Source organism: Chlorocebus sabaeus, chromosome 27, assembly GCF_047675955.1.
Source record: "Chlorocebus sabaeus isolate Y175 chromosome 27, mChlSab1.0.hap1, whole genome shotgun sequence".
Lineage (NCBI taxonomy): Eukaryota > Metazoa > Chordata > Mammalia > Primates > Cercopithecidae > Chlorocebus > Chlorocebus sabaeus.
The window spans coordinates 4,407,905-4,434,274 of NC_132930.1; the positions used below are offsets into that span (position 1 = coordinate 4,407,905).

Consider the following 26,370-nt stretch of genomic DNA (forward strand, 5'->3'; position numbering starts at 1 on the left):
CTAGCTGGGCACAGTGGCTCACGCCTGCATTCCTAGCACTTCAGGAGGCCAAAGCAAGTGGATCACTTGCGCTCAGGAGTTCAAAACCAGCCTGGGCAACAGAGTGAGCTCTTGCCTCTAATTTTTTAAAATAAAATTTTAAGTAAAATTTTAAAATAAAATGTTAAAAATAAAATTAGAAATTAAAAATTAATAAAAAGAATTGTGAAAATGCTTATCAGAGAATTCTAGTCAACCAGGTTTGGAGGTTGCTAGTCCAAGCCATTTTCACCTATAAATTTAGTAGGGATTAGGCAGGATTAAAGGAAGGTACCAATGGTACTTACAGACTGAAAGTATTTTTATGAGGAAAAGTCATTGAAAGAAACCATGTTCACCTCAGACTTTACCCCTCTTATAGGTAGGACTTTTTAAAAAATACATTAATCTAATATTTCATAATGTTTTCATGATCATAGAGTCTTAGAGCTGGGAAAGATAGTAATTACGATCTTGCCTTGTGCCCACATTTTGCCAGTAAGAGTGTATAAGTGACTTGTTCAGCACCCTACTCTAGTAAATCTCAGAATTATGACAAAATTTTCCCATTCCATCCAATCAGTGTTCTTTGTACTACACATTACTCTTACTATTATGCATACTTTGGACATATTTAGTATTTGTTATATCGATTATCTGGAAATTATTTAAAATTATGTATGTAATTAAAAGACAATACCTTATCCCTTATTCAATGTGCTATTTTTATATCTAGAACAGCAAAGGCTTAAAATAATGTAGTAAAGGTTTTCATCTTAGATTGACAATGAATTTGAACTAACACCAGCTGCTCTTCAGTTTAATTTAAAAGTGCAGTAGAGAAAACTTATGTAAATGTCTTGACTTTTGACATTTTGTTATAATAAAAATTGTAACAAATTACCATAATTGAAATTGTTAAAACTATATGATAAGCCTTGGATTTCCTGGTAGAGGTACCTAGCTTTGTGATATGTGCAATAGGATTCAAACTCCTGAGGTAAACAGAAGAAGCAAGTGCAAATAATGCCCCACTAGCAGGATAAAATATTGGAAAGTTCTTCATTTTCTGCAGCTGGACTATGGACAACAGTAAGCATTTTATAAACTGGTAATAATATAAATAATTTAAAACATGAGTCATGTGGACTATTTCTGAATATATCATTTCCAAATATAGTGTTCTCTCTTGCTCAGATAGGCAAGCTAATTCAGACATCAATAAAACATTTGTAGTACAGGGCAGTCACAGATGTAGAAATACTTTTCCCACTCAGCTCATCCAGCAATTAATCTAGCTATTTAGCATTGAGCCAATCTATAACAAATGTTGCCTATGTGGATAGAAAGCATGTTTGCCTACTGGCGATGAAGCTTTTCTAGGAAGCAGAACCTTCATCTGAATATCAATCATTTATCACAGAGAACTTCTTACCATGCTGATAGTTGGTAATAAACTGTAATGGGGAAGTATAGTTTGAGTGTGTTTATACACCAGTCCCTCCTTATCTGTGGTTTTGCTTTCTGTGGTTTCAGTTATCCATGGTCAACCATGATCCAAAAATAGGTGAGTACAGTACAATAAGTTATTTTGAGAAGAAGGTAGAGATCACATTCATAGAACCTTCATTACAGTATTTTGTTATTAAAATTATATTGTATCATTCATTGTTGTCAATCTCTTACTGTGCCTAATTTATCAGTTGAACATTATCATAGGTACGTATGTATAGGAAAAACATAGAGTATATAAGGTTCCCAACTATTCAGGGTTTCAGGTATTCAATGGGAATCTTAGAATGCATACTCATGAATAAAGGGGATCTCTTGTATATTTGTTATCATACTATGTTTCATACTTAGGAAGCGTGGTTCATGCAGGTTAGACTTATTCAATCATTTATTCATCCAAATACCCCACAGTGATAACATAGATACAAATGCCATGAAAGTAAAAAGCAAGATGAAAGAAAGGTAAGTATGAAATAAGTGACCAAAACTACTAATTTTCAACATATAAATTTCATCTCTGTGGTTTAAAAATTTTTGCCTCATATGGATGACCTGAGTTATGGTAAAGAGGTTAATATTGTGGAGTACATGATCAGAATCTCTTACACTTTGTATGATCTTGAAAAAGCTTCCTTCTATCTCAATTACAATCAGGGAAAAGCAGGAAAAGAAATGAGAAGATAGAGCTTGGCAGTATAGAATATTCACTGGGCAAAAACAATTTGATGGAATCTGGAAAACATTAGCTTTCTCTGCTTAAATGAAAGGCTATCAAATATATATTTTAATTAAATTTAATAAAGGTTTATGAAAACATTTCTAATTTATCAAAAATATTAGGCTCTGTTATTTACATGTTTTTGGATAATTATTTTTAAAATTATGTTATGGCATATGACAACTCAGCATAAACTAACTTCATGAAATACTTTACTCTTTTGCCAGATTGCTAGATTTTAAATAAAAATTATATTATCATAAATATATCTAAAATCTATCAAATATTAGTATTTTTACTAAGAACTGCTCCATTTCAAATCAGTATTGAATCTCAGCGGAGGCAAAGGGAGTTTAAAATAGGTTTAATACCTAATGTAAATGACGAGTTAACGGGTGTAGCACACCAACATGGCACATGTACAACAAAACTGCACGTTGTGCACATGTAGCCTAGAACTTAAAGTATAATAATAAAAAAAAAACAGTAAAGATGCACTTAAATGTCAGAAAATAAAAAAATAAAAACCAGGTAAACACACTTATATCTCATTTAATTAAAAAGTTCATTGCACATGCGAAGCTAGCATCACAATGGATTTTTTGTCCTTATTTTCTTGAAGCATCACTCAATACTCATGTTTTCAGTGTAGATCACTTCTTTCCAGATTTCATGGTCATTCAGATCGAGTTCAATGTGCAGAGAAATAAATAGAGACAATAACCTGTATATAATGGATTTTTAATATATTACATCCATTCAATTGAGAAATATGAAGCAAACTTCACTGACAGACCAAGAGATGGGACAAAATGACAAGAACGCAGATTTTCATAGAGAACATGAGATGGAGGAATATGTTCCTTCTTGCCGCAGTATAAATTGTCCCTTGTCTGGAAAAGAAACACATGGGTAATTTTTGAAAAGTGCTCTGAATCCATGGGTGTCTATTCCTACTGTTAATAACTCTGTGATGGTTCATTTTACATGTCAACTCGGTCAGGCTATGGTCCCCAAATACAGTTATGTATCACTTAATGACAGAGATACATTGTAAGAAATGCATCTTTAGGCAATTTCATCATTGTAGAAACATCATGGAATGTACTTACACAAACCTACATGGTATAGCCTACTACATACCGAGGCTGTATAATATAGCCTAACGTTTCTAGGACACAAACCTGTTAAGAATATTATTGAACTGAATGTTGTAGATAATTGTAACACAATAAGCATTTGCATATCTAAACATACCTAAACACAGAAAAATACAGTAAAAATATGGTACAAAAGATAAAAATGGTATACCTGTATAAGGGACTTATTACTGAAGGCTTGCAGTCAGGGAAGTTGCTCTGGGAGAGTCAGTGAGTGAGTGGTGAGTGAATGTGAAGGCCTGGACATTACTGTGCACTATTATAGACCTTTTAAACACTGTGCACTTAGAATACACTAAATTAATTTTTAAAATTTCTTTCTTCATAACAAATTATTATTTGGTTACCGAATTTTTTTTATTTTATAAATTTGTCATAAATTTGACATTTTCATAATAACAAGTTAAAAATATTTTACAGGTGTACAAAGTATTTTGTGTCATTATTTTGTAAGCTTTTCTTTTTCCTTTTTCCTTTTTTTTTTTTTAAGCTTTTTCAACATTTTGTTAAAAACTAAAAAACCTACACATTAGCCTACATAGTCAGAATCATTGTCATTACTGCCTTCCACCTCCACATCTTGTCCCACAAGAAGATCTTCAGGGACAATAACATGCATAAAGCTGTCATCTGATCTGATAACAATGCGTCACCTGGAAGACCCACTGAAGGACTTGCCTGAGGCTGTTTTACAGTTAGCCTATATAATGGTACATATACATATTGTATACAAATACATGAAATACATAAATATATAATATACATTACATTATAATATATTTATATATAATATTATATACAACATATAATATGTGTGTGTATTTTGGTTTATGTATTATGCTATACTCTGTCATTTTACAGTTAACATATATACATGTTATGTATATATATAATACAGTTAACATATATATTTGTTGTGTGTGTGTGTGTACAAAGTAGAAAGAGTATAATCTGAAATAATGATAGAAATTATTGTATGGTAAACATGTAAACCAATAGTAAGTTAGTTATTACCAAAATATTATAATATTATAATATTACCAAATATGTACTGTGCATAATTGTATGTATTATACTTTCAAACAACTGGCAGCACAATAGGTTTGTTTACATCAGCATCACCAGAAAGATGTAAATAATCTGTTGTTCTAGGATGTTAGGATGGCCACAACATTACTAGGTGATAGGATTTTTTCAACTGCATTGTAATTTTATGGGACCAACGTTGTACATGTGGCCCATCATTGACTGAAAACGTCATGCAGTGCATGACTGTATTTGGCTAAATTGCAGTTCAGATGTTGCTGTGAAGGTATTATTTAGATGTGATTCACATTTAAATCAGTAGATTTGGAGTAGAGCAGATTACCCTCTACAATGTAGTTGGGCCTCAACCACTCAGATGAACACTTAAAAGATTGACTGAGGTCCCCCTAGGAAGAAGAGACTCAGGCTCCAGCCTGCCTTTGGCTTCAAGACTGAAACGTAAACTCTTCCCTGACTCCCTACCTACTAGTCTTCCCTGCACATTTTGCACTTTCCAGCACCTACATATTATGATTCGACTCTCTTTTCCCTTTCTCTCTCTCTCATCTATCTATCCTTCTATCAGTCAGTATCTATATGTCTACCCATTTATCCTGTTGGCTGTGTTTTTGTGGAGTACCTTTACTAATACAAGCTCACAAGAATAGCTTTCTCCCACCCCAGAATTCAGGTATGCACGTACTATATCTATTCCAATTTCTGGAAGCTGACCTTGTCCTCTCTATTTTATTGTAACTTCTTAAGAACTGGGAGTTCATTCATAGGGTTTATAAAACCATACGGATTGTATTATTTCATCTTCTATTCTATAGAGTTTAACTGTTCTGTGAATATAATGTTTGATATTTTACTCTTTGAACTTGTAAACAGAATATTATATAATATATATTCTGGAAATATAGTTATATATTTCCAATAGGAAATGTTGATTGAGCATGATGCAGAAAATTAACACATGAAGTACTAGGATTTTCAGTTCATTATTCTCAGTGCAGTGTTCAGAGCTGTTTCTAGGCTGCAGGGTCAATCATTGGAAATTGGTAATTTTAGATAATAGTTGCCAAAAAGCTCTTCCAGATGTAGGATAGCCTGTATATTTGAGGAATGCACATTCCCTGACATAAAGAAAATGTGCTACTTTTTCATTATATATGACTTGCATTCTTTATCTTCCATTCTGCCCTGCACTTTACTGCCTCTTTGTCCTCTCCCTTCCCTCCACCATTTACTAATTGATGCATACATCAAAATATTTCCAAATCTTACAGGTTTCAGGTTAAATGCAATTTCTGTCATGAAGTCTTTCTTAATTTCCCCTAACTAAAAATAATCTCTACTATTTCTATTTCTCTTTATACCCCTTCTACATTTTATTACTTTCCAATTTTATTATGTATATGTTTATACAAAGAAGGCTCCATTTTCATCTTTGTGAATCCAGTACATTATAAAAGTAACAAGAACATTGAAAAAATATTTGCTAAAAATTAATTTATGAATGCACATGATATTATGTGCCTTTGGTACATAATATCATGTCTATGTGTCTACATTCATAGACATAAAAAGAGAGCACAAAGGGTTAGTAGGTAAATCTAGAACATGTGTCTGATTTTTGAAATCACCCGATGATTTCAATGATTTAAGCAATTGGCATAACCTCTTTGCTCCCTATTTCTTTTTATATTTCAAACTTAGAATAACAGCAAATTTTTTATTTACCTTATCCTGCTAGAATTCAGAAGCTGGTGCTCTTACAATAATTAAGCAAACTGGAGCTGATATTTGTAAAATTTTACCACTAAAGGTATTTCTTTGTCCTGTGGATTAGCTGTACTTGTACTTTTTCTCCACATGTCTATAGCTCCATTACTGCTAAAAATTATTAGGTCTACCATTCTGTTTTGGCCATGTGACTAGACAGTTTTGGAAGAGATTAATGCCAATATAGGAAGAACAAATCAGGATCCATCAAATTTTATGATGGAATTATGTAACTAGGTTAATTGCTTTGGCAGGTCTTGAATTTTGTGTGAAGTTTCTCCCATTACTAGAAATACAGTAATATTGAATTTACTAGTAATTTGAAATGTGAGATACAGTGCTTAATTGCAAATTGAAAATGTAGTAATGAGACTGCACTACACCCTTATCAATTATGATTTGATTTTATTAAGTTAGGAATCAAAATGGCTCACTTCACATTTATTCATTAATGTTGTTTTGTCAGCTAACTTGCAAGGAGATACAGTACATTTTGTGAAATGCATTGGATGTCAAATTTTAAATGCACTGTTTCTTATCTCAAAATGTTTATCTTAGAAGCTGTTGTATTTGTTGTTCTGAGTAAATAGAAGTTCCATTTTATGTTTTGCTTTTGCTTATTTCTTGTGTAGATATTATAACCTGTGAACAGGAACATGAAGTACGAGAGTAGTTTGGTCGTTTTCTGGAAATTATACTAATACAAATGGGCAAACAAAACTGGATTGTTTTATTATGTGTAACATGGCATAGATTTTAATGGTCTTCTTATTTCAGTGAGGCATTTATTAACAATTAGCAATTTAAAAGGACTTATAAGTATTAGCTTTTGCAAAGGGCTTTGGATGGATGGATTATCAAGACATATTCTCTGAGTCTTTCTGTTCTTGATATTGGATTCAGGGAACAACTGTGAGTAGAAAACTTTTTCCATTTCTGATCGTTTGGAAATCATAAGCCTTCCAACAGTGATTAACACTTCCAGAATCAGGGATTTTAAAAAGGTCCTGCAGCTGCTAAGCAGTATTGACAGCTGCTTTGGAAATCCCAGCCTTAGACAAATTGGTTCTCAAGTGCCACCTTTAAGGTCCTGTGAATTAGGAATACTGCAGCTAAGTATAACTGCCAGGTAGCATTACATTCCCTCTACCAACTAGTGTTGCATATTTGCCTAGCCGCAATCCTTACTAGTATCTTGAGTAGTTTCTGCTGTTTGATCCCACACAAAAGTAAAACATAATTCTGGCGAATAAAGTTGACTAAATGCTCTTTCCAGGGCATTTAGTTCACCATAGAAGGATTATGAGACTTCTATCTATTTGTATTTGCCATTAAAATTAGACACCATGTCATTAGCGTAGGTTACATGGTTAGACCTAATAGTTAGTCATTTGTGTCAGGTGAAGAGGCTGCTTGGATAAATTATAACTGATTCCAAAGACAAGACATCTGACCTGAGATACAGGCAGGTAGAGTGGGGATCAATGATAATTCCAGTGAAGGTGTTCAATAATTTTTCACAAGGTTTAAAGAATAAAGAATACACCAGTGATAATGTGTATAAGGTTCTCTAGGACTTCCTAAATGCTTGCACAATTTACGCATTACCCCATTAATATTACTCAATAAGATGATTAAACATCTATAGCATAAATATGAATTATTATGTATTATGGGATGTGGTTTGCCTTATGACTCAGCCTGACCTATAAACACAGTATATAAGCAAGGTTGTGGCTATCAGATTTATAAGGTTTACATGGTTGCAAAAGTACTTTCAGTCTATATTCCACAGCACAGTTTGATCCGTGCCATCCTATATTAAGTTGAAAAAAATAATATTTTATTTATCTCCCTAAGTTACTCTAGCACGGCAATCAAAATTATGTAAAGAGAGGGTGATGATGCAAACATTTTTGTGCACAAAAACTTCATATTTTAAATCCATTAAAAACAACAACTGACATAATATAGATGTTAAATAAATAGGTAGATTATTGAATGATCACACATTACTTCATTATATAAATAAATTATTCAGAATTATAAGTGTATATACTTTAAGCACTTTATAAAACATACATTTCATACTCAATTACATAGTTTCTGGTCCCTATTGTATTTTAAATAACTATTATGTATAGGCTTTTCCAGAATTGTAACATTGTTCATCCAACATAGATAAAATGAGGTACCCTCTCAATTTATTTTTATATTCCAGTTAAGCAAATTGTAATTGTAAGTAGTCTGTCTGGAACCTAGGAATTGATCCAACTTCCCTATAAAAGAGTTGAATCTAGTTTGTTTACTTATTAATCTCTCATAATTTTTTTTCCATTTTTCATTTATTCACCATATCCCCATTATACTTCTATTTCTTATATTAAATATTTTCCTTCAGGAAAATTGGCCAGTTGCTAATATGACATCAAGTGCAAGTAATCAATCTCTCTCACCAGAAGTAACTTATATAATACCTCATATTTTTCAATTTAGTTATTCTTTTAAATATCAAAAGTATATCCATACACATGCAAACATACATACATGCACATATATACACACACACATATACACACACACATATATAGTTCATATATATTGTGTATATATTATATATGTGTATATATACTTTATATATATATTATATATGTATATATATATTTTATATATGTATATATACCTCTTATATATATGTATATTTACTTCCTTTCCTCCATGGCATTGATTACTGCTGCATTCTTGTTCATTTTATTTATTTTAAATGCCTATAATATGGCAGACATTTTGTCAGGATACGAAGGTAGATAACATCTGATTATCTACTCTTGAAGGTTCTCTGTTAAAAATGAAATTTCCTAATTACAGTTACTATGGACAAAGGTTTTGCTCCAACCTTGGAACCCATCAGACATCACTATAACCACCATTATATGCATTTGTTATGGGTGTGGACTTGGGATGTAGCCTGCAGTGGCTCAGTTTCCATATCAACTGCTTATTAGTTCTGTGATGTGAGAAGAATTATTTTATATTTCTATTAATACATGTTACTGAAAGATAATGATTATATTTCACATAGTTGCAATAAGGATTTAGTGACATGACACATGCAAAGCTCTTAAATATGTTTCGCATCTTATAATAGCTCAGTAAGTTAGTTTGTGGTTGCTTTAAAACATTTAAAACTAGTAAATATAAATAATTGGAATTAACTTTTTAGACAAAAATCAATGTAAAGCCTCTTAAATAATTTGGTTGGTTTTTGCATCTAGATTTTCTTTTGTTTATGATTTTTGTGATTTAAGCTCTGTATAAATTAATATAATTATTAACATTAAGATAATTTGTTTTTAAGTTTAATAAGTACATCCTACATACTACAAAATCTTGAGTAAAATTCACACAAAAAAATTAAAAAGAATAAAGTAACACTGGGCAACAATAACTACTGGAAATCTTGGATTTTATTTTACACGATTCATGCAAACAAAAAGAAAGTTTAGGCCATGTGCAGTGGCTCACGCCTGTAATCCCAGCACTTTGGGAGGCGGGAGGATCACGAAGTCAGGAGATCAAGACCATCCTGGCTAACACGGTGAAACCCGTCTCTACTAAAAATACAAAAATTAGCTGGGCATGGTGGTGGGCGCCTGTTGTCCCAGCTACTCCGTAGACTGAGGCAGGACAATGGCGTGAACCCGGGAGGCGGAGCTTGCAGTGAGCCATGATCATGCTACTGCACTCCAGCCTGGGCGACAGAGCCAGACTCCGTCTCGGAAAAAAAAAAAAAAAAAAAAAAAAAAAAAAAAAAAAAAAGTTTAAAATCATGGCATTTTTTTCCTCCAAAAAGACTGAGTTTAACTGTTACTTGCAGAAACTTTACAATATAAAAATTCAAACTTCTGAGAAAAACAACTAAAATAGTAGCTTTACTAATATGTTGTTATTCTTCTTACATTTTAGGAATACACAATAGATATAATTTTTGCCCAAACCTGGTTTGACAGTCGTTTAAAATTCAATAGTACCATGAAAGTGCTTATGCTTAACAGTAATATGGTTGGAAAAATTTGGATTCCTGACACTTTCTTCAGAAACTCAAGAAAATCTGATGCTCACTGGATAACAACTCCTAATCGTCTGCTTCGAATTTGGAATGATGGTCGAGTTCTATATACTTTAAGGTAATATTTGTTTAAAAATCTGTAGTTGCTCTCATTTATTTTCCATACTAATATTTAATCAACTCTAAATTTTTTATTTCTCAAAGTTGCAATGTCAAAAGTATGGAGCTCCTTTCACATGCTAAAATATAATGTGAAATATTTTGGCAATACTTTTTTTTATTTATTTATTATTATTATTATACTTTAAGTCCTAGGGTACATGTGCATAACGTGCAGGTTTGTTACATATGTATACTTGTGCCATGTTGCTGTGCTGCACCCATCAACTCGTCAGCACCCATCAACTCGTCATTTACATCAGGTATAACTCCCAATGCCAACCCTCTCCCGCTCCCCATGATAGGCCCCGGTGTGTGATGTTCCCGTGAACTCATTGTTCAGTTCCCACCTATGAGTGAGAACATGCGGTGTTTGGTTTTCTGTTCTTGCGATAGTTTGCTAAGAATGATGGTTTCCAGCTGCATCCATGTCCCTACAAAGGACACAAACTCATCCTTTTTATGGCTGCATAGTATTCCATGGTGTACATGTGCCACATTTTCTTAATCCAGTCTGTCACTGATGGACACTTGGGTTGATTCCAAGTCTTTGCTATTGTGAACAGTGCCGCAATAAACATACGTGTGCATGTGTCTTTATAGCAGCATGATTTATAATCCTTTGAATATATACCCAGTAATGGGATGGCTGGGTCATATGGTACATCTAGTTCTAGATCCTTGAGGAATCGCCATACTGTTTTCCATAATGGTTGAACTAATTTACAATCCCACCAACAGTGTAAAAGTGTTCCTATTTCTCCACATCCTCTCCAGCACCTGTTGTTTCCTGACTTTTTAGATTGCCATTCTAACTGGTGTGAGATGGTATCTCATTGTGGTTTTGATTTGCATTTCTCTGATGGTCAGTGATGATGAGGATTTTTTCATGTGTCTGTTGACTGTATGAATGTCTTCTTTTGAGAAATGTCTGTTCATATCCTTTGCCCACTTTTTGATGGGGTTGTTTGTTTTTTTCTTGTAAATTTGTTTGAGTTCTTTGTAGGTTCTGGATATTAACCCTTTGTCAGATGAGTAGATTGCAAAAATTTTCTCAATACTTTTTTAAGCTCAGTTATTATGTGAAAAGAACTAAAAGCAAATAGAAAAAATTATTTGATTTTCTTCCTTTGAAGCAGAAGAAGTTGCAGCATAAATATTATTGTTTTCTTAACCTGCCATGTAAATAATTGAGTAAGATTTCCTCTAGAAACCCACCCTGCTGTAAAATTTTATAATACTCTAATTTTCAATGATGTAGTAAAACATCCCTAAGAAAGGATTAAATGAAGGTTGATGTATAAGGTTCAAGTTTATTTAGCCCATTGCCTTGAACATATCTGTTTATTAAGAACCATTTTTCATGGAAAGATATTCATAATAAATTGAGAGAGAAATTACCATACTTAACCATTTATAATCTGCTAATCTGTTGTGTTTGCACATGTGTGTTTGTTGATATATTGAAGTATGAATTATTACGTGTAAACACAGAGATCATATTGAAATGTATATAGAGGTAACTTAGTTGAATGAAGAGGAAATTGTTAGAATTCTCATACTCATATATAAACGTTGTATATCGCTATTTAAGACTTTGAGACTTTAGAATCATTATTATATTCTAATATATCACAATCTATTATCATAACACACATTCTTGTTTTAAAATTAGACAGGGAATTTTTAATGCTTCAAATTATTTATCTTTATTTAATATTTTTTTTCCATCTAAATAGATTGACAATTAATGCAGAATGTTATCTTCAGCTTCATAACTTTCCTATGGATGAACATTCCTGTCCACTGGAATTTTCAAGCTGTAAGTAACAAAACGCTTGATAATTTCATAGAATTTTAACCTTAGAAGCTGTTTATTTAAAAATGAAATGAAAGAAAATAAAATATGGTTTTCAAAAGTGTACATTATGTTCAATTCTTTTAGAGAAAATAATTACAAATAATATATTTACTTCTTGTTTTCAAACTAAAAGATTACAATAAATGTCTAGTGAATGCATGTGTTTCATTAAAACATTCTTTATAACATTTAGTTTTCTTCCAATGCTATTTGCTTATTTTTATTAAATAAAGGAGTATTGAAAATAGGTTTGTATTCAAATGTTTTTACATAGCCACCAAAAAAAAAAAAAAAAGTGATTCAAATTATATTCATCTTCCTGGAGGCAAGATTTAACTTTAATATATTAGATTTTGAAATGTGTTTCAAAAATTCATTGGGCAAATAGTATTTACTATATGAATAGCAAATATTTGAGACTAACAATTCAGAAAAAACAAGGTAGAAATAAGTTGACTTAATTAAAAAAGATTGATTCATAGCGAAGTGGTTACAGGTGAATAGAGTATAAAAACCTGGCATTTTCTTTCTTTTTTTATTTTTTATTATTATACTTTAAGTTCTAGGGTACATGTGCACAACGTGCAGGTTTGTTACATATGTATACTTGTACCATGTTGGTGTGCTGCACCCATCAATTCGTCAGCACGCATCAATTTGTCATTTATATCAGGTATAACTCCCAATGCCATCCCTCTCACCTCCGCCCTCCCCATAATAGACCCCCGTGTATGATGTTCCCCTTCCCGAGTCCAAGTGATCTCATTGTTCAATTCCCGCCTATGAGTGAGAACATGCGGTGTTTGATTTTCTGTTCTTGCGATAGTTTGCTGAGAATGATGGTTTCCAGCTGCATCCATGTCCCTACAAAGGACACAAACTCATCCCTTTTTATGGCTGCATACTATTCCATGGTGTATATGTGCCACATTTTCTTAATCCAGTCTGTCACTGAAAGACATTTGGGTTGATTTCAAGTCTTTGCTATTGTGAAAGTGTGGCAATAAACATATGTGTTCATGTGTCTTTATAGCAGCATGATTTATAATCCTTTGGGTATATACCCAGTAATGGAATGCCTGGGTCATATGGTATTTCGAGTTCTAGATCCTTGAGGAATCGCCATACTATTTTCCACAATGTTTGAACTAGTTTACAATCCCACCAACAGTGTAAAAGTATTCCTATTTCTCCACATCCTCTCCAGCACCTGTTGTTTCCTGACTTTTTAAAGATTGCCATTCTAACTGGTGTGAGATGGTATCTCATTGTGGTTTTGATTTGCATTTCTCTGATGGCCAGTGATGACAAGCATATTTTCATGTGTCTGTTGGCTGTATGCCTGTTTTCTTTTGAGAAGTGTCTGTTCATATCCTTTGCCCTTTTGGATGGGGTTGTTTGTTTTTTTCTTGTAAATTTGTTTGAGTTCTTTGTAGGTTCTGGATATTAGCCCTTTGTCAGATGAGTAGATTGCAAAAACTGTCTACCATTCTGTAGGTTGCCTGTTTACTCTGATGGTAGTTTCTTTTGCTGTGCAGAAGCTCTTTAGTTTCATTAGATCCCATTTGTCAATTTTAGCTTTTGTTGCCATTGCTTTTGGTGTTTTAGACATGAAGTCCTATGTCCTGAATGGTATTACCTAGATTTTCTTCTAGGGTTATTATGGTATTAGGTCTGACATTTAAGTCTCTAATTCATCTTGAATTAATTTTCGTATAAGGAGTAAGGAAAGGATCCAGTTTCAGCTTTCTACTCATGGTTAGCCAATTTTCCCAGCACCATTTATTAAATAGGGAATCCTTTCCCCATTTCTTGTTTCTCTCAGGTTTGTCAAAGATCAGATGGCTATAGATGTGTGGTATTATTTCTGACGACTCTGTTCTGTTCCATTGGTCTATATCTCTGTTTTGGTACCAGTACCATGCTGTTTTGGTTACTGTAGCCTTGTAGTATAGTTTGATGTCAGGTAGCGTGATGCCTCCAGCCTTGTTCTTTTGACTTAGGATTGTCTTGGCAATGTGGGCTCTTTTTTGGTTCTGTATGAACTTTAAAGCAGTTTTTCCAATTCTGTGAAGAAAGTCATTGGTAGCTTGATGGGGATGGCATTGAATCTATAAATTACCTTGGGCAGTATGGCCATTTTCACGATATTGATTCTTCCTATCCATGAGCATGATATGTTCTTTCATTTGTTTGTATCCTCTTTTATTTCACTGAGCAGTGGTTTGTAGTTCTCCTTGAAGAGGTCCTTTACATCCCTTGTAAGTTGGATTCCTAGGTATTTTATTCTCTTTGAAGCAATTGTGAATGGAAGTTCATTCATGATTTGGCTCTCTGTTTTTCTGTTACTAGTGTATAAGAATGCTTGTGATTTTTGCACATTAATTTTGTATCCTAAGACTTTACTGAAGTTGCTTATAAGCTTAAGGAGATTTTGGGCTGAGACAATGGGGTTTTCTAAATATACAATCATGTCATCTGCAAACAGGGAAAATTTGACTTCTTCTTTTCCTAACTGAATACCCTTGATTTCTTTCTCTTACCTGATTGCCCCAGCCAGCACTTCCAACATTATGTTGAATAGGAGTGGTGAGAGAGGGCATCCCTGTCTTGTGCCAATTTTCAAAGGGAATGCTTCCAGTTTTTGCCCATTCAGTATGATATTGGCTGTGGGTTTGTCATAAATAGCTTGTATTATTTTGAGATACGTTCCATCAATACTGATTTTATTCAGAGTTTTTAGCACTAAGGGCTGTTGAATTTTGTCAAAAGCCTTTTCTGCATCTATTGAGATAATCATGTGGTTCTTGTCTTTGGTTCTGTTTATGTGCTGGATTATGTTTACTGATTTGCGAATGTTGAACCAGCCTTGCATCCCAGGGATGAAGTCCACTTGATCATGGTGGATAAGTTTTTGATGTGCTGCTGGATTCGGTTTGCCAGTATTTTATTAAGGGTTTTTGCATCAATGTTCATCAGTGATATTGGTCTAAAATTCTCTTTTTTTGTTGTGTCTTTGCCAGGCTTTGGTATCAGGATGATGTTGGCCTCATAAAATGAATTAGGGAGGATTTCCTCTTTTTCTATTGATTGGAATAGTTTCAGAAGGAATGGTACCAGCTCCTCCTTTTACCTCTGGTAGAATTCAGCTGTGAATCCGTCTGGTCCTGGATTTTTTTTTGGTTGGTAGGCTATTAATTATTGCCTCAACTTCAGAGTCCGCTATTGGTCTATTCAGGGATTCAACTTCTTCCTGGTTTGGTCTTGGGAGAGTGTAAGTGTCCAGGAAATTATCCATTTCTTCTAGGAAAAACCTGGCATTTTCTTTAAAGGAAATAATTATAACCTTTCCATAGCTATACTAATTTTATTTTACATTTATTAACATCTGTATCATCACAGGTATTTTTATAACAATGTTTTTCTAGATACACACAATTGTCTGAAAAAATACAATGGCTTATAAAAATGTGGTTGCCTTTACCCACAAATTGTCTAATGCTATTTTCTTTCTTTTGAAAGTTGTTGTTTTAACAGATGGCATTCTAGAATGTGGTAGAGTGTAATATGACAATTCATTCATAAGTATAATCCTACTTCTTCACTTACTAAATTTCCACATATTTTTGCCTTTTATTAACGATGTTCTTGAATTTTCTTAATGATATATTCTCATTAAAGCATTCTTTTATATTAACGATCTATCTCACTGCTTTGATTTTTAAATAGTAACTTGTAATAAATTAAGCAGCCAAATAGCAACAAATACTTGATTGATAGAATTCAAGGAACTCAAGGAAAAGTTCGTTGTAAATAATTGATGTAGCAGTTGTTGTACTTCATTCTAGAAGCCATTCTTAAATTTTGGTGTGACAGCTCTCTGGTTTTGATTGTTGTTAATGGTAATTAATCATTTATCTTTGTGAGTTTAATTGGGTGTCAATAACAAACATATAATAATCGTAGCTAACTTTTTTTCAGGCACTCTACATGGGTCCAGTAGAGAATTAAGCTCTCTGCATCTAATATTTCACAACAAATATGTGTGGGAGATTTCATTATAGTCCTAATTTTAAAAACTAATATCATGAGATTCAGAGTGACAATTTAGCCAACATATTTATTTGTGCCAACACTACTATATACTATGCCTATACTCTATTGACTCTAAAAGTTTTTAAAAGTAAAGATAGAAACTATGGAAATCAAAATGGTTTCAACTGTAGAGAGCAAGTGAAAGAAGATGGAGAAAAGGAAAGATTTAAATAGATCAGCAGAGATGATAACTGTTTCATTGCATGACTAATAGATATCCTAGTGCAAAATACATGTTCTTTAGGAAATATTGGATATACTATTTTTGAAATTTCAAGTTAGTGAATTCTATTTCTGAAATGTGTTACCAATCTATCTGTTGAAAGCAAAAATTTTATACCATTAAAATATTGTAAAACACGCATGTGACCACACATAGAAAGAACTTTTTAGCTACAAACATCTACATGAAAACTATATAACGAAAGGTAAATTTGAAGCCGATTTTGACCCGAGGACATTGACAAAACGTGGTTAATTTCCTTCAAGTTCTGCTTTGGCGGTATTGTAAGATGGCATAACATAATCTCCACATAAAGTTGGGATACAAAAGCCTGACCAGTTGAGAGCACATGAAGAATTACCTGCTATACACACACACACACACACACACACGCACACACACACAAAACCACCAAAAGCTAAAAGGGAGGTTGCCTCTGAAATCAGCATACAGGGTGAAATGATTCTTCTTGAGAGAATCTGATTACATGTCTACTGTCAGATAGATTTTTAGCCCAAATTTCTTTCACTTGGTTGCTTCAAAAAGTCCTCAAATATATTCCTGACACAAGGCAGAAACAAAAATATTTTTTAGAAAGATGAAAGGATATACTTCCGTTCTAGACAACTGCAAAGTAGACAAAAACATTTTCAACACAAATAACTAACAAAGGACTGGTATCTAGAATACATAAATCATTAATATAAAAATAGAGGAAAATTAAGAGAAAGTAAAAAAATAAATACTGGGCAATTGATTAAAATTAACGTGCAAAAATCACAAGCAATTTCTCAAAGCAGCAATCCAAGAGTCTAATAGGCATACCTTTTTTTTTTTTTTTTTTTTTTTTTGATACGTAGTCTCGCTCTGTCGCCCAGGCTGGAGTGCAGTGGAGCAAGCTCCACTCACTGTAAGCTCCACCTCTCGGGTTCACGCCATTCTCCTGACTCAGCCTCCCGATAAGCACACTTTTTTTAAAAAAAATTTATTATTATTATTATACTTTAAGTCCTAGGGTACATGTGCATAACGTGCAGGCTTGTTACATATGTATACTTGTGCCATGTTGGTGTGTTTCACCCATCAACTCGTCAGCACCCATCAACTCGTCATTTACATCAGGTATAACTCCCAATGCAATCCCTCCCCCCACCCCTCTACCCATGATAGGCCCCGGTGTGTGATGTTCCCCTTCCCGAGTCCAAGTGATCTCATTGTTCAATTCCCACCTATGAGTGAGAACATGCAGTTCTTGTGATAGTTTGCTAAGAATGATGGTTTCCAGCTGCATCCATGTCCCTACAAAGGACACAAACTCATCCTTTTTATGGCTGCCTAGTATTCCATGGTCTACATGTGCCACATTTTCTTAATCCAGTCTGTCACTGATGGACATTTAGGTTGATTCCAAGTTTTTGCTATTATGAATAGTGCCACGATAAACATACGTGTGCATGTGTCTTTATAGCAGCATGGTTTATAATCTTTTGGGTATATACCCAGTAATGGGATGGCTGGGTCATATGGTACATCTAGTTCTAGATCCTTGAGGAATCACCATACTGTTTTCCATAATGGTTGAACTAGTTTACAATGCCACCAACAGTGTAAAAGTATTCCTATTTCTCCACATCCTCTCCAGCACCTGTTGTTTCCTGACTTTTTAATGTTCGCCATTCTAACTGGTGTCAGATGGTATCTCATTGTGGTTTTGATTTGCATTTCTCTGATGGCCAGTGATGATGAGCATTTTTTCATGTGTCTGTTGGCTGTATGAATGTCTTCTTTTGAGAAGTGTCTGTTCATATCCTTTGCCCACTTTCTGATGAGGTTGTTTGTTTTTTTCTTGTAAATTTGTTTGAGTTCTTTGTAGGTTCTGGATATTAGCCCTTTGTCAGATGAGTAGATTGCAAAAATTTTCTCCCATTCTGTAGGTTGCCTGTTCACTCTGATGGTAGTTTCTTTTGCTGTGCAGAAGCTCTTTAGTTTAATTAGATCCCATTTGTCAATTTTGACTTTTGCTGCCGATGCTTTTGGTGTTTTAGACATGAAGTCTTTGCGCATGCCTATGTCCTGAATGGTACTACCTAGGTTTCCTTCTAGGGTTATTATGGTATTAGGTCTGACATTTAAGTCTCTAATTCATCTTGAATTAATTTTCGTATAAGGAGTAAGGAAAGGATCCAGTTTCAGCTTTCTACTCAAGGCTAGCCAATTTTCCCAGCACCATTTATTAAATAGGGAATCCTTTCCCCATTTCTTGTTTCTTTCAGGTTTGTCAAAGATCAGATGGCTATAGATGTGTGGTATTATTTCTGAGGATGCTGTCTGTTCCATTGGTCTATATCTCTGTTTTGGTACCAGTACCATGCTGTTTTGGTTACTGTAGCCTTGTAGTATAGTTTGAAGTCAGGTAGCGTGATGCCTCCAGCCTTGTTCTTTTGACTTAGGATTGTCTTGGCAATGTGGGCTCCTTTTGGGTTCCATATGAACTTTAAAGCAGTTTTTTCCAATTCTGTGAAGAAACTCATTGGTAACTTGATGGGGATGACATTGAATCTATAAATTACCTTGGGCAGTATGGCCATTTTCACGATATTGATTCTTCCTATCCATGAGCATGGTGTGTTCTTCCATTTGTTTGTGTCATCTTTTATTTCACTGAGCAGTGGTTTGTAGTTCTCCTTGAAGAGGTCCTTTACATCTCTTGTAAGTTGGATTCCTAGGTATTTTATTCTCTTTGAAGTATTTGTGAATGGAAGTTCATTCATGATTTGGCTCTCTGTTTTTCTGTTACTGGTGTATAAGAATGCTTGTGATTTTTGCACATTAATTTTTTATCCTAAGACTTTGCTGAAGTTGCTTATTGGCTTAAGGAGATTTTGGGCTGAGACAATGGGGTTTTCTAAATATACAATCATGTCATCTGCAAACAGGGACAATTTGACTTCTTCTTTTCCTAACTGAATCCCTTTGATTTCTTTCTCTTGCCTGATTGCCCTAGCCAGAACTTCTAACACTATGTTGAATAGGAGTGGTGAGAGAGGGCATCCCTGTCTTGTGCCAATTTTCAAAGGGAATTTTTCCAGTTTTTGCCCATTCAGTATGATATTGGCTGTGGGTTTGTCATAAAGAGCTCTTATTTTTTCGAGGTACATTCCATCAATACCAAATTTATTGAGAGTTTTTAGCACGAAGGGCTGTTGAATTTTGTCAAAAGCCTTTTCTGCATCTATTGAGATAATCATGTGGTTCTTGTCTTTGGTTCTGTTTATGTGCTGGATTACGTTTATTGATTTGCGAATGTTGAACCAGCCTTGCATCCCAGGGATGAAGCCCACTTGATCATGGTGGATAAGCTTTTTGATGTGCTGCTGGATCCGGTTTGCCAGTATTTTATTGAGGATTTTTGCATCGATGTTCATCAGGGATATTGGTCTAAAATTCTCTTTTTTGTGTGTGTCTCTGCCACGTTTTGGTATCAGGATGATGTTGGCCTCATAAAATGAGTTAGGGAGGATTCCCTCTTTTTCTATTGATTGGAATAGTTTCAGAAGGAATAATACCAGCTCCTCCTTGTACCTCTGGTAGAATTCAGCTGTAAAGCCATCTGATCCTGGACTTTTTTTGGTTGGTAGGCTATTAATTATTGCCTCAATTTCAGAGCCTGCTATTGGTCTATTCAGGGATTCAACTTTTTCCTGGTTTAGTCTTGGAAGAGTGTAAGTGTCCAGGAAATTATCCATTTCTTCTAGATTTTCTAGTTTATTTGCGTAGAGGTGTTTATAGTATTCTCTGATGGTCGTTTGTATTTCTGTGGGGTCGGTGGTGATATCCCCTTTATCATTTTTTATTGCGTCGATTTGATTCTTCTCTCTTTTCTTCTTTATTAGTCTTCCTAGTGGTCTGTCAATTTTGTTGATCTTTTCAAAAAACCAACTCCTGGATTCATTGATTTTTTGGAGGGTTTTTTGTGTCTCTATCTCCTTCAGTTCTGCTCTGATCTTAGTTATTTCTTGCCTTCTGCTAGCTTTCAAATGTGTTTGCTCTTGCTTCTCTAGTTCTTTTAATTGTGATGTTAGAGTGTCCATTTTAGATCTTTCCAGCTTTCTCTTGTGGGCATTTAGTGCTATAAATTTCCCTCTACACACTGCTTTAAATGTGTCCCAGAGATTCTGGTATGTTGTATCTTTGTTCTCATTGGTTTCAAAGAATATTTTTATTTCTGCCTTCATTTCATTGTGTACTCAGTAGTCATTCAGGAGCAGGTTTTTCAGTTTCCATGTAGTTGAATGGTTTTGATTGAGTTTCTTAGTCCTGAGTTCTTGTTTGATTGCACTGTGGTCTGAGAGACAGTTTGTTATAATTTCTGTTCTTGTACATTTGCTGAGGAGTGCTTTACTTCCAATTATGTGGTCAATTTTGGAATAAGTGTGATGTGGTGCTGAGAAGAATGTATATTCTGTTGATTTGGGGTGGAGAGTTCTATAGATGTCTATTAGGTCTGCTTGCTGCAGAGATGAGTTCAATTCCTGGATATCCTTGTTAACTTTCTTTCTCGTTGATCTGTCTAATGTTGACAGTGGAGTGTTGAAGTCTCCTATTATTATTGTATGGAAGTCTAAGTCTCTTTGTAAGTCTCTAAGGACTTGCTTTATGAATCTGGGTGCTCCTGTATTGGGTGCATATATATTTAGGATAGTTAGCTCTTCCTGTTGAATTGATCCCTTTACCATTATGTAATGGCCTTTTTTGTCTCTTTTGATCCTGATGGTTTAAAGTCTGTTTTATCAGAGACTAGTATTGCAACCCCTGCTTTTTTTTGTTCTCCATTTGCTTGGTAGATCTTTCTCCATCCCTTTATTTTGAGCCTATGTATGTCTCTGCGCGTGAGATGGGTCTCCTGAATACAGCAGACTGATGGGTCTTGACTCTTTATCCAGTTTGCCAGTCTGTGTCTTTTAATTGGAGCATTTAGTCCATTTACATTTAAGGTTAATATTGTTATGTGTGAACTTGATCCTGCCATTATGATATTAACTGGTCATTTTGCTCGGTAGTTGATGCAGTTTTTTCCTAGCCTTGATGGTCTTTACATTTTGGCATATTTTTGCAATCGCTGGTACCGGTTGTTCCTTTCCATGTTTAGTGCTTCCTTCAGGGTCTCTTGTAAGGCAGGCCTGGTGGTGACAAAATCTCTAAGCATTTGCTTATCTGTAAAGGATTTTATTTCTCCTTCACTTATGAAACTTAGTTTGGCTGGATATGAAATTCTGGGATTAAAATTCTTTTCTTTAAGAATGTTGATTATTGACCCCCACTCTCTTCTGGCTTGTGGAATTTCTGCTGAGAGATCTGCTGTTAGTCTGATGGGCTTCCCTTTGTGGGTAACCTGACCTTTCTCTCTGGGTGCCCTTAACATTTTTTCCTTCATTTCAACTTTGGTGAATCTGGCAATTATGTGTCTTGGAGTTGCTCTTCTCGAGGAGTATCTTTGTGGCATTCTCTGTATTTTCTGGATTTGAATGTTGGCCTGCCCTACTAGGTTGGGGAAGTTCTCCTGGATGATATCGTGAAGAGTATTTTCCAACTTGGTTCCATTTTCCCCCTCACTTTCAGGCACCCCAATCAGACGTAGATTTGGTCTTTTTACATAATCCCATACTTCTTGCAGGCTTTGTTCATTTCTTTTTCTTCTTTTTTTTTCGGTTTCTCTTCTCGCTTCATTTCATTCATTTGATCCTCAATCGCTGATACTCTTTCTTCCAGTTGATCGAGTCGGTTACTGAAGCTTATGCATTTGTCACGTATTTCTTGTGTCATGGTTTTCATCTCTTTCATTTCGTTTATGACCTTCTCTGCATTAATTACTCTAGCTATCAATTCTTCCACTCTTTTTTCAAGATTTTTAGTTTCTTTGCGCTGGGTACGTAATTCCTCCTTTAGCTCTGAGAAGTTTGATGGACTGAAGCCTTCTTCTCTCATCTCATCAAAGTCATTCTCCGTCCAGGTTTGATCCATTGCTGGTGATGAGCTGCGCTCTTTTGCCAGGGGAGATACACTCTTATTTTTTGAATTTCCAGCTTTTCTGCCCTGCTTTTTCCCCATCTTTGTGGTTTTATCTGCCTCTGGTCTTTGATGATGGTGACGTACTGATGGGGTTTTGGTGTAGGTGTCCTTCCTGTTTGATAGTTTTCCTTCTAACAGTCAGGACCCTCAGCTGCAGGTCTGTTGGAGATTGCTTGAGGTCCACTCCAGACGCTGTTTGCCTGGGTATCAGCAGCAGAAGCTGCAGAAGATAGAATATTGCTGAACAGTGAGTGTACCTGTCTGATTCTTGCTTTGGAAGCTTCCTCTCAGGGGTGTACTCCACCCCGTGAGGTGTGGGGTGTCAGACTGCCCCTAGTGGGGGATGTCTCCCAGTTAGGCTACTCAGGGGTCAGGGACCCACTTGAGCAGGCAGTCTATCCCTTCTCAGATCTCAACCTCCATGTTGGGAGATCCACTGCTCTCTTCAAAGCTGTCAGACAGAGTCATTTGCGTCTGCAGAGGTTTCTGCTGCTTTTGTTGTTGTTTAGCTCTGCCCTGTCCCCAGAGGTGGAGTCTACAGAGACTGGCAGGTTTCCTTGAGCTGCTGTGAGCTCCTCCCAGTTCGAGCTTCCCAGCGGCTTTGTTTACCTACTTAAGCCTCAGCAATGGTGGGCGCCCCTCCCCCAGCCTCGCTGCTGCCTTGTGGTTAGATTGCAGACTGCTATGCTAGCAATTAGGGAGGCTCTGTGGGCGTGGGACCCTCCCGGCCAGGTGTGGGATATAATCTCCTGGTGTGCCTGTTTGCTTAAAGCACAGTATTGGTGTGGGAGTTACCCGATTTTCCAGGTGTTGTGTGTCTCAGTTCCCCTGGCTAGGAAAAGGGATTCCCTTCCCCCTTGCACTTCCCAGGTTAGGCGACGCCTCGCCCTGCTTCAACTCTGGCTGGTCGGGCTGCAGCAGCTGACCAGCACCGATTGTCCGGCACTCCCTAGTGAGATGAACCCAGTACCTCAGTTGAAAATGCAGAAATCACCGGTCTTCTGTGTCGCTGGTGCTGGGAGTTGGAGACTGGAACTGTTCCTATTCGGCCATCTTGTTCCGCCCTCAAATCCGATAAGCACACTTTTTAAATGCTAGGTTTTATTATTAATTGGGAGAATGTGAAATAAAATACACTTCATGGATGAGTAAAATTGAAGAAGACTGCATATGTCAAAATTAATGAGAATTTGCATTCATGTGAACTTTCACACTCTGGCTGATAAGAGAATATGTTAGTGGCCAGGCATGTTGTCTCATGCCTATAATCTCAGCACTTTGGGAGACCAACGGGAGCGGATCACCTGAGGTCAGGGGTTTGAGAATAGCCTGGCCAACGTGGTAAAGCCCTGTCTCTACTAAAAATACACACACACACAAAAAAGGTAGCCATGCGTGTTGGTGAGCACCTGTAGTCTCAGCTACTCGGGAGGCTGAGGCATGAGAATTGCTTGAACATGGGCAGCAGACATTGGCAGTGAGCCAAGATCACGCACTGCACTCCTGCCTGGACAATAGAGTGAGACACTGTCTCAAAAAAAAAAAAAAAAAAAAAAAAAAAAGAGAATATGTTAGTATACTCTCCATGGACAAAAGATTGGCACTACCTCATAAAGTTGATATTATGTGTAACCCATGACCTAACTACTCCATGCCTAGATGTATATCCTAGAGTAACCCTTGCATATACACGTTTGGGGAGGCATGTATAATAATATTACTAGTAGCAATGTTGGTTATAGCCAACAGAAAATATCACAAATGTCTAAAACAGTATAATGGATAAATTTTGGTGTGTTTTTACAATGGAAGAAATTTAGCTACATACAACATTGATGACGATCACGATATATTAAAAAAGACATTCTTAGACAAGGTAGCATGAGGAAAAAGAAGAAAAAGTAATATGCAAAAGAATGCCTTAGGTATGGCAATGATCAAATAAAATTCAAAGTAACCCAAACTATCCTATACTTTTCAGAGATGCATATGAAAAATCTACATTAAAAAGAAACAATCATCGCAGAAATCAGGATAGTTATTACCTCTAGATTGTAGATGGAGTACTATTTTGGGGTGGACATATGGGATTTTCTATATGTTAGCAAGTTTCTATTTCTTAATTTAAGTAGATTACATGGGTTATCATTATTTGATCCATGTATGATTAGTCATTAAACTCTGCTTATTAATATGTATTGTATTCAAATGTTCTATGTTTGGCATATCTTATAATAAAAAAAGGAGGAAAAAGTTCCAAGAATTTACCTTTGGATAATGTTGGTATTGTAATGGTATCAAATTTGGATCTTGCTAATCTGTGTATTTTTTTTTCTATAGATGGATACCCTAAAAATGAAATTGAGTATAAGTGGAAAAAGCCCTCCGTAGAAGTGGCTGATCCTAAATACTGGAGATTATATCAGTTTGCATTTGTAGGGTTGAGAAACTCAACTGAAATCTCTCACACAATCTCTGGTAAAGAGAATACTCAAATAGTGAATGATGCTACTATTAAATGACATTTTTTATTTTAAATATATGGATTGGGATTTATACTATATGGCCAAAAACATTTTTTTTTCTTCCAGGGGATTATGTTATTATGACAATTTTTTTTGACCTGAGCAGAAGAATGGGATATTTCACTATTCAGACCTACATTCCATGCATTCTGACCGTTGTTCTTTCTTGGGTGTCTTTTTGGATCAATAAAGATGCAGTGCCTGCAAGAACATCACTGGGTACGACACATAATATTATGCTATAATATCATAGAACTTTAAAAAATCGTTTTGATGTAATAAAAGTTTATAGTCACATTTATTAAATATATTCTTCTAGAATACAGTCAGGAAAAAAATTGACAGAAACTAAAGGACAATACCATGTTGAAAGAGATATGTAAAAAAAGAAAAGTAGAAAATGGAATTGTAAAGAACTTGAAATTTCAGAAAATTCCTTCTTTTTCTGCGAATGAAGACCAAAGGAAGCATAGATACATAACAAGAATTAATACATTAAAATCATACGTAATTCCTAAATCTTATTTTGGTTGAGTTTTTCTATCACTTTTCATCAAGATTTTATTTTATGTTATAGCTGAGTCACTAATAACCATTGTTTTATTTGCTGGGGTGTGTGGATGGCTTTAAAATAACCTGTTTTATAACATTGCTAATGAAGTCAGTTGTTCCAAAGGGCAAGTAGCTGAAAGGAACAAGAAGCTCCCTGGCTTCTATGGCTTCTGTCGTGTATAAAGTGTGTACTTATTCTGTGAATGCTTGAGAGTTGCCTATACAATAACATTGATTAACAGGGTAATTGTGATTAATACTTGACAAAATAGACTTTCACTCTTTTTCTGTAGCAATCTATTGTAATAATCAAATCATATAACAAAATAAGTGACTAATTATTATACAGTTATTTAAAAGGAAATGATAACCTGCAATCAGGTATTGATACATGAAGAAAACTTATTAATCAATTGACTCACCCGCCAAATCAGTGAAAGACACATGAATCGCACTGCTCATAATTGTGTCTTAAAAATATGTAAAGAAAGGTGAGAGGGTTTCTGTTTTTAACCACAAAGAAATTTTTATGTGGTTTCTATGATAGCTCATAAATGATTCCATCTAATAAGTACAGTAACATGCAGGTCACATAAAA

The 26,370-nt window shown here is 35.0% G+C and overlaps 1 protein-coding gene across 1 annotated transcript in view; it reads left to right on the top strand.

Annotated features, from left to right (window-relative positions):
* The window catches only part of GABRG1 (gamma-aminobutyric acid type A receptor subunit gamma1), a 100,973-nt gene that overhangs the window by 55,183 nt on the left and 19,420 nt on the right, over positions 1 to 26,370 (top strand). Inside the window, exons 4-7 of the mRNA XM_008017500.3 lie at positions 10,186 to 10,406; positions 12,187 to 12,269; positions 25,036 to 25,173; positions 25,287 to 25,439. Of these exons, the coding sequence (XP_008015691.3) occupies positions 10,186 to 10,406; positions 12,187 to 12,269; positions 25,036 to 25,173; positions 25,287 to 25,439 (595 nt within the window). The remainder of the gene's footprint in view (positions 1 to 10,185; positions 10,407 to 12,186; positions 12,270 to 25,035; positions 25,174 to 25,286; positions 25,440 to 26,370) is intronic.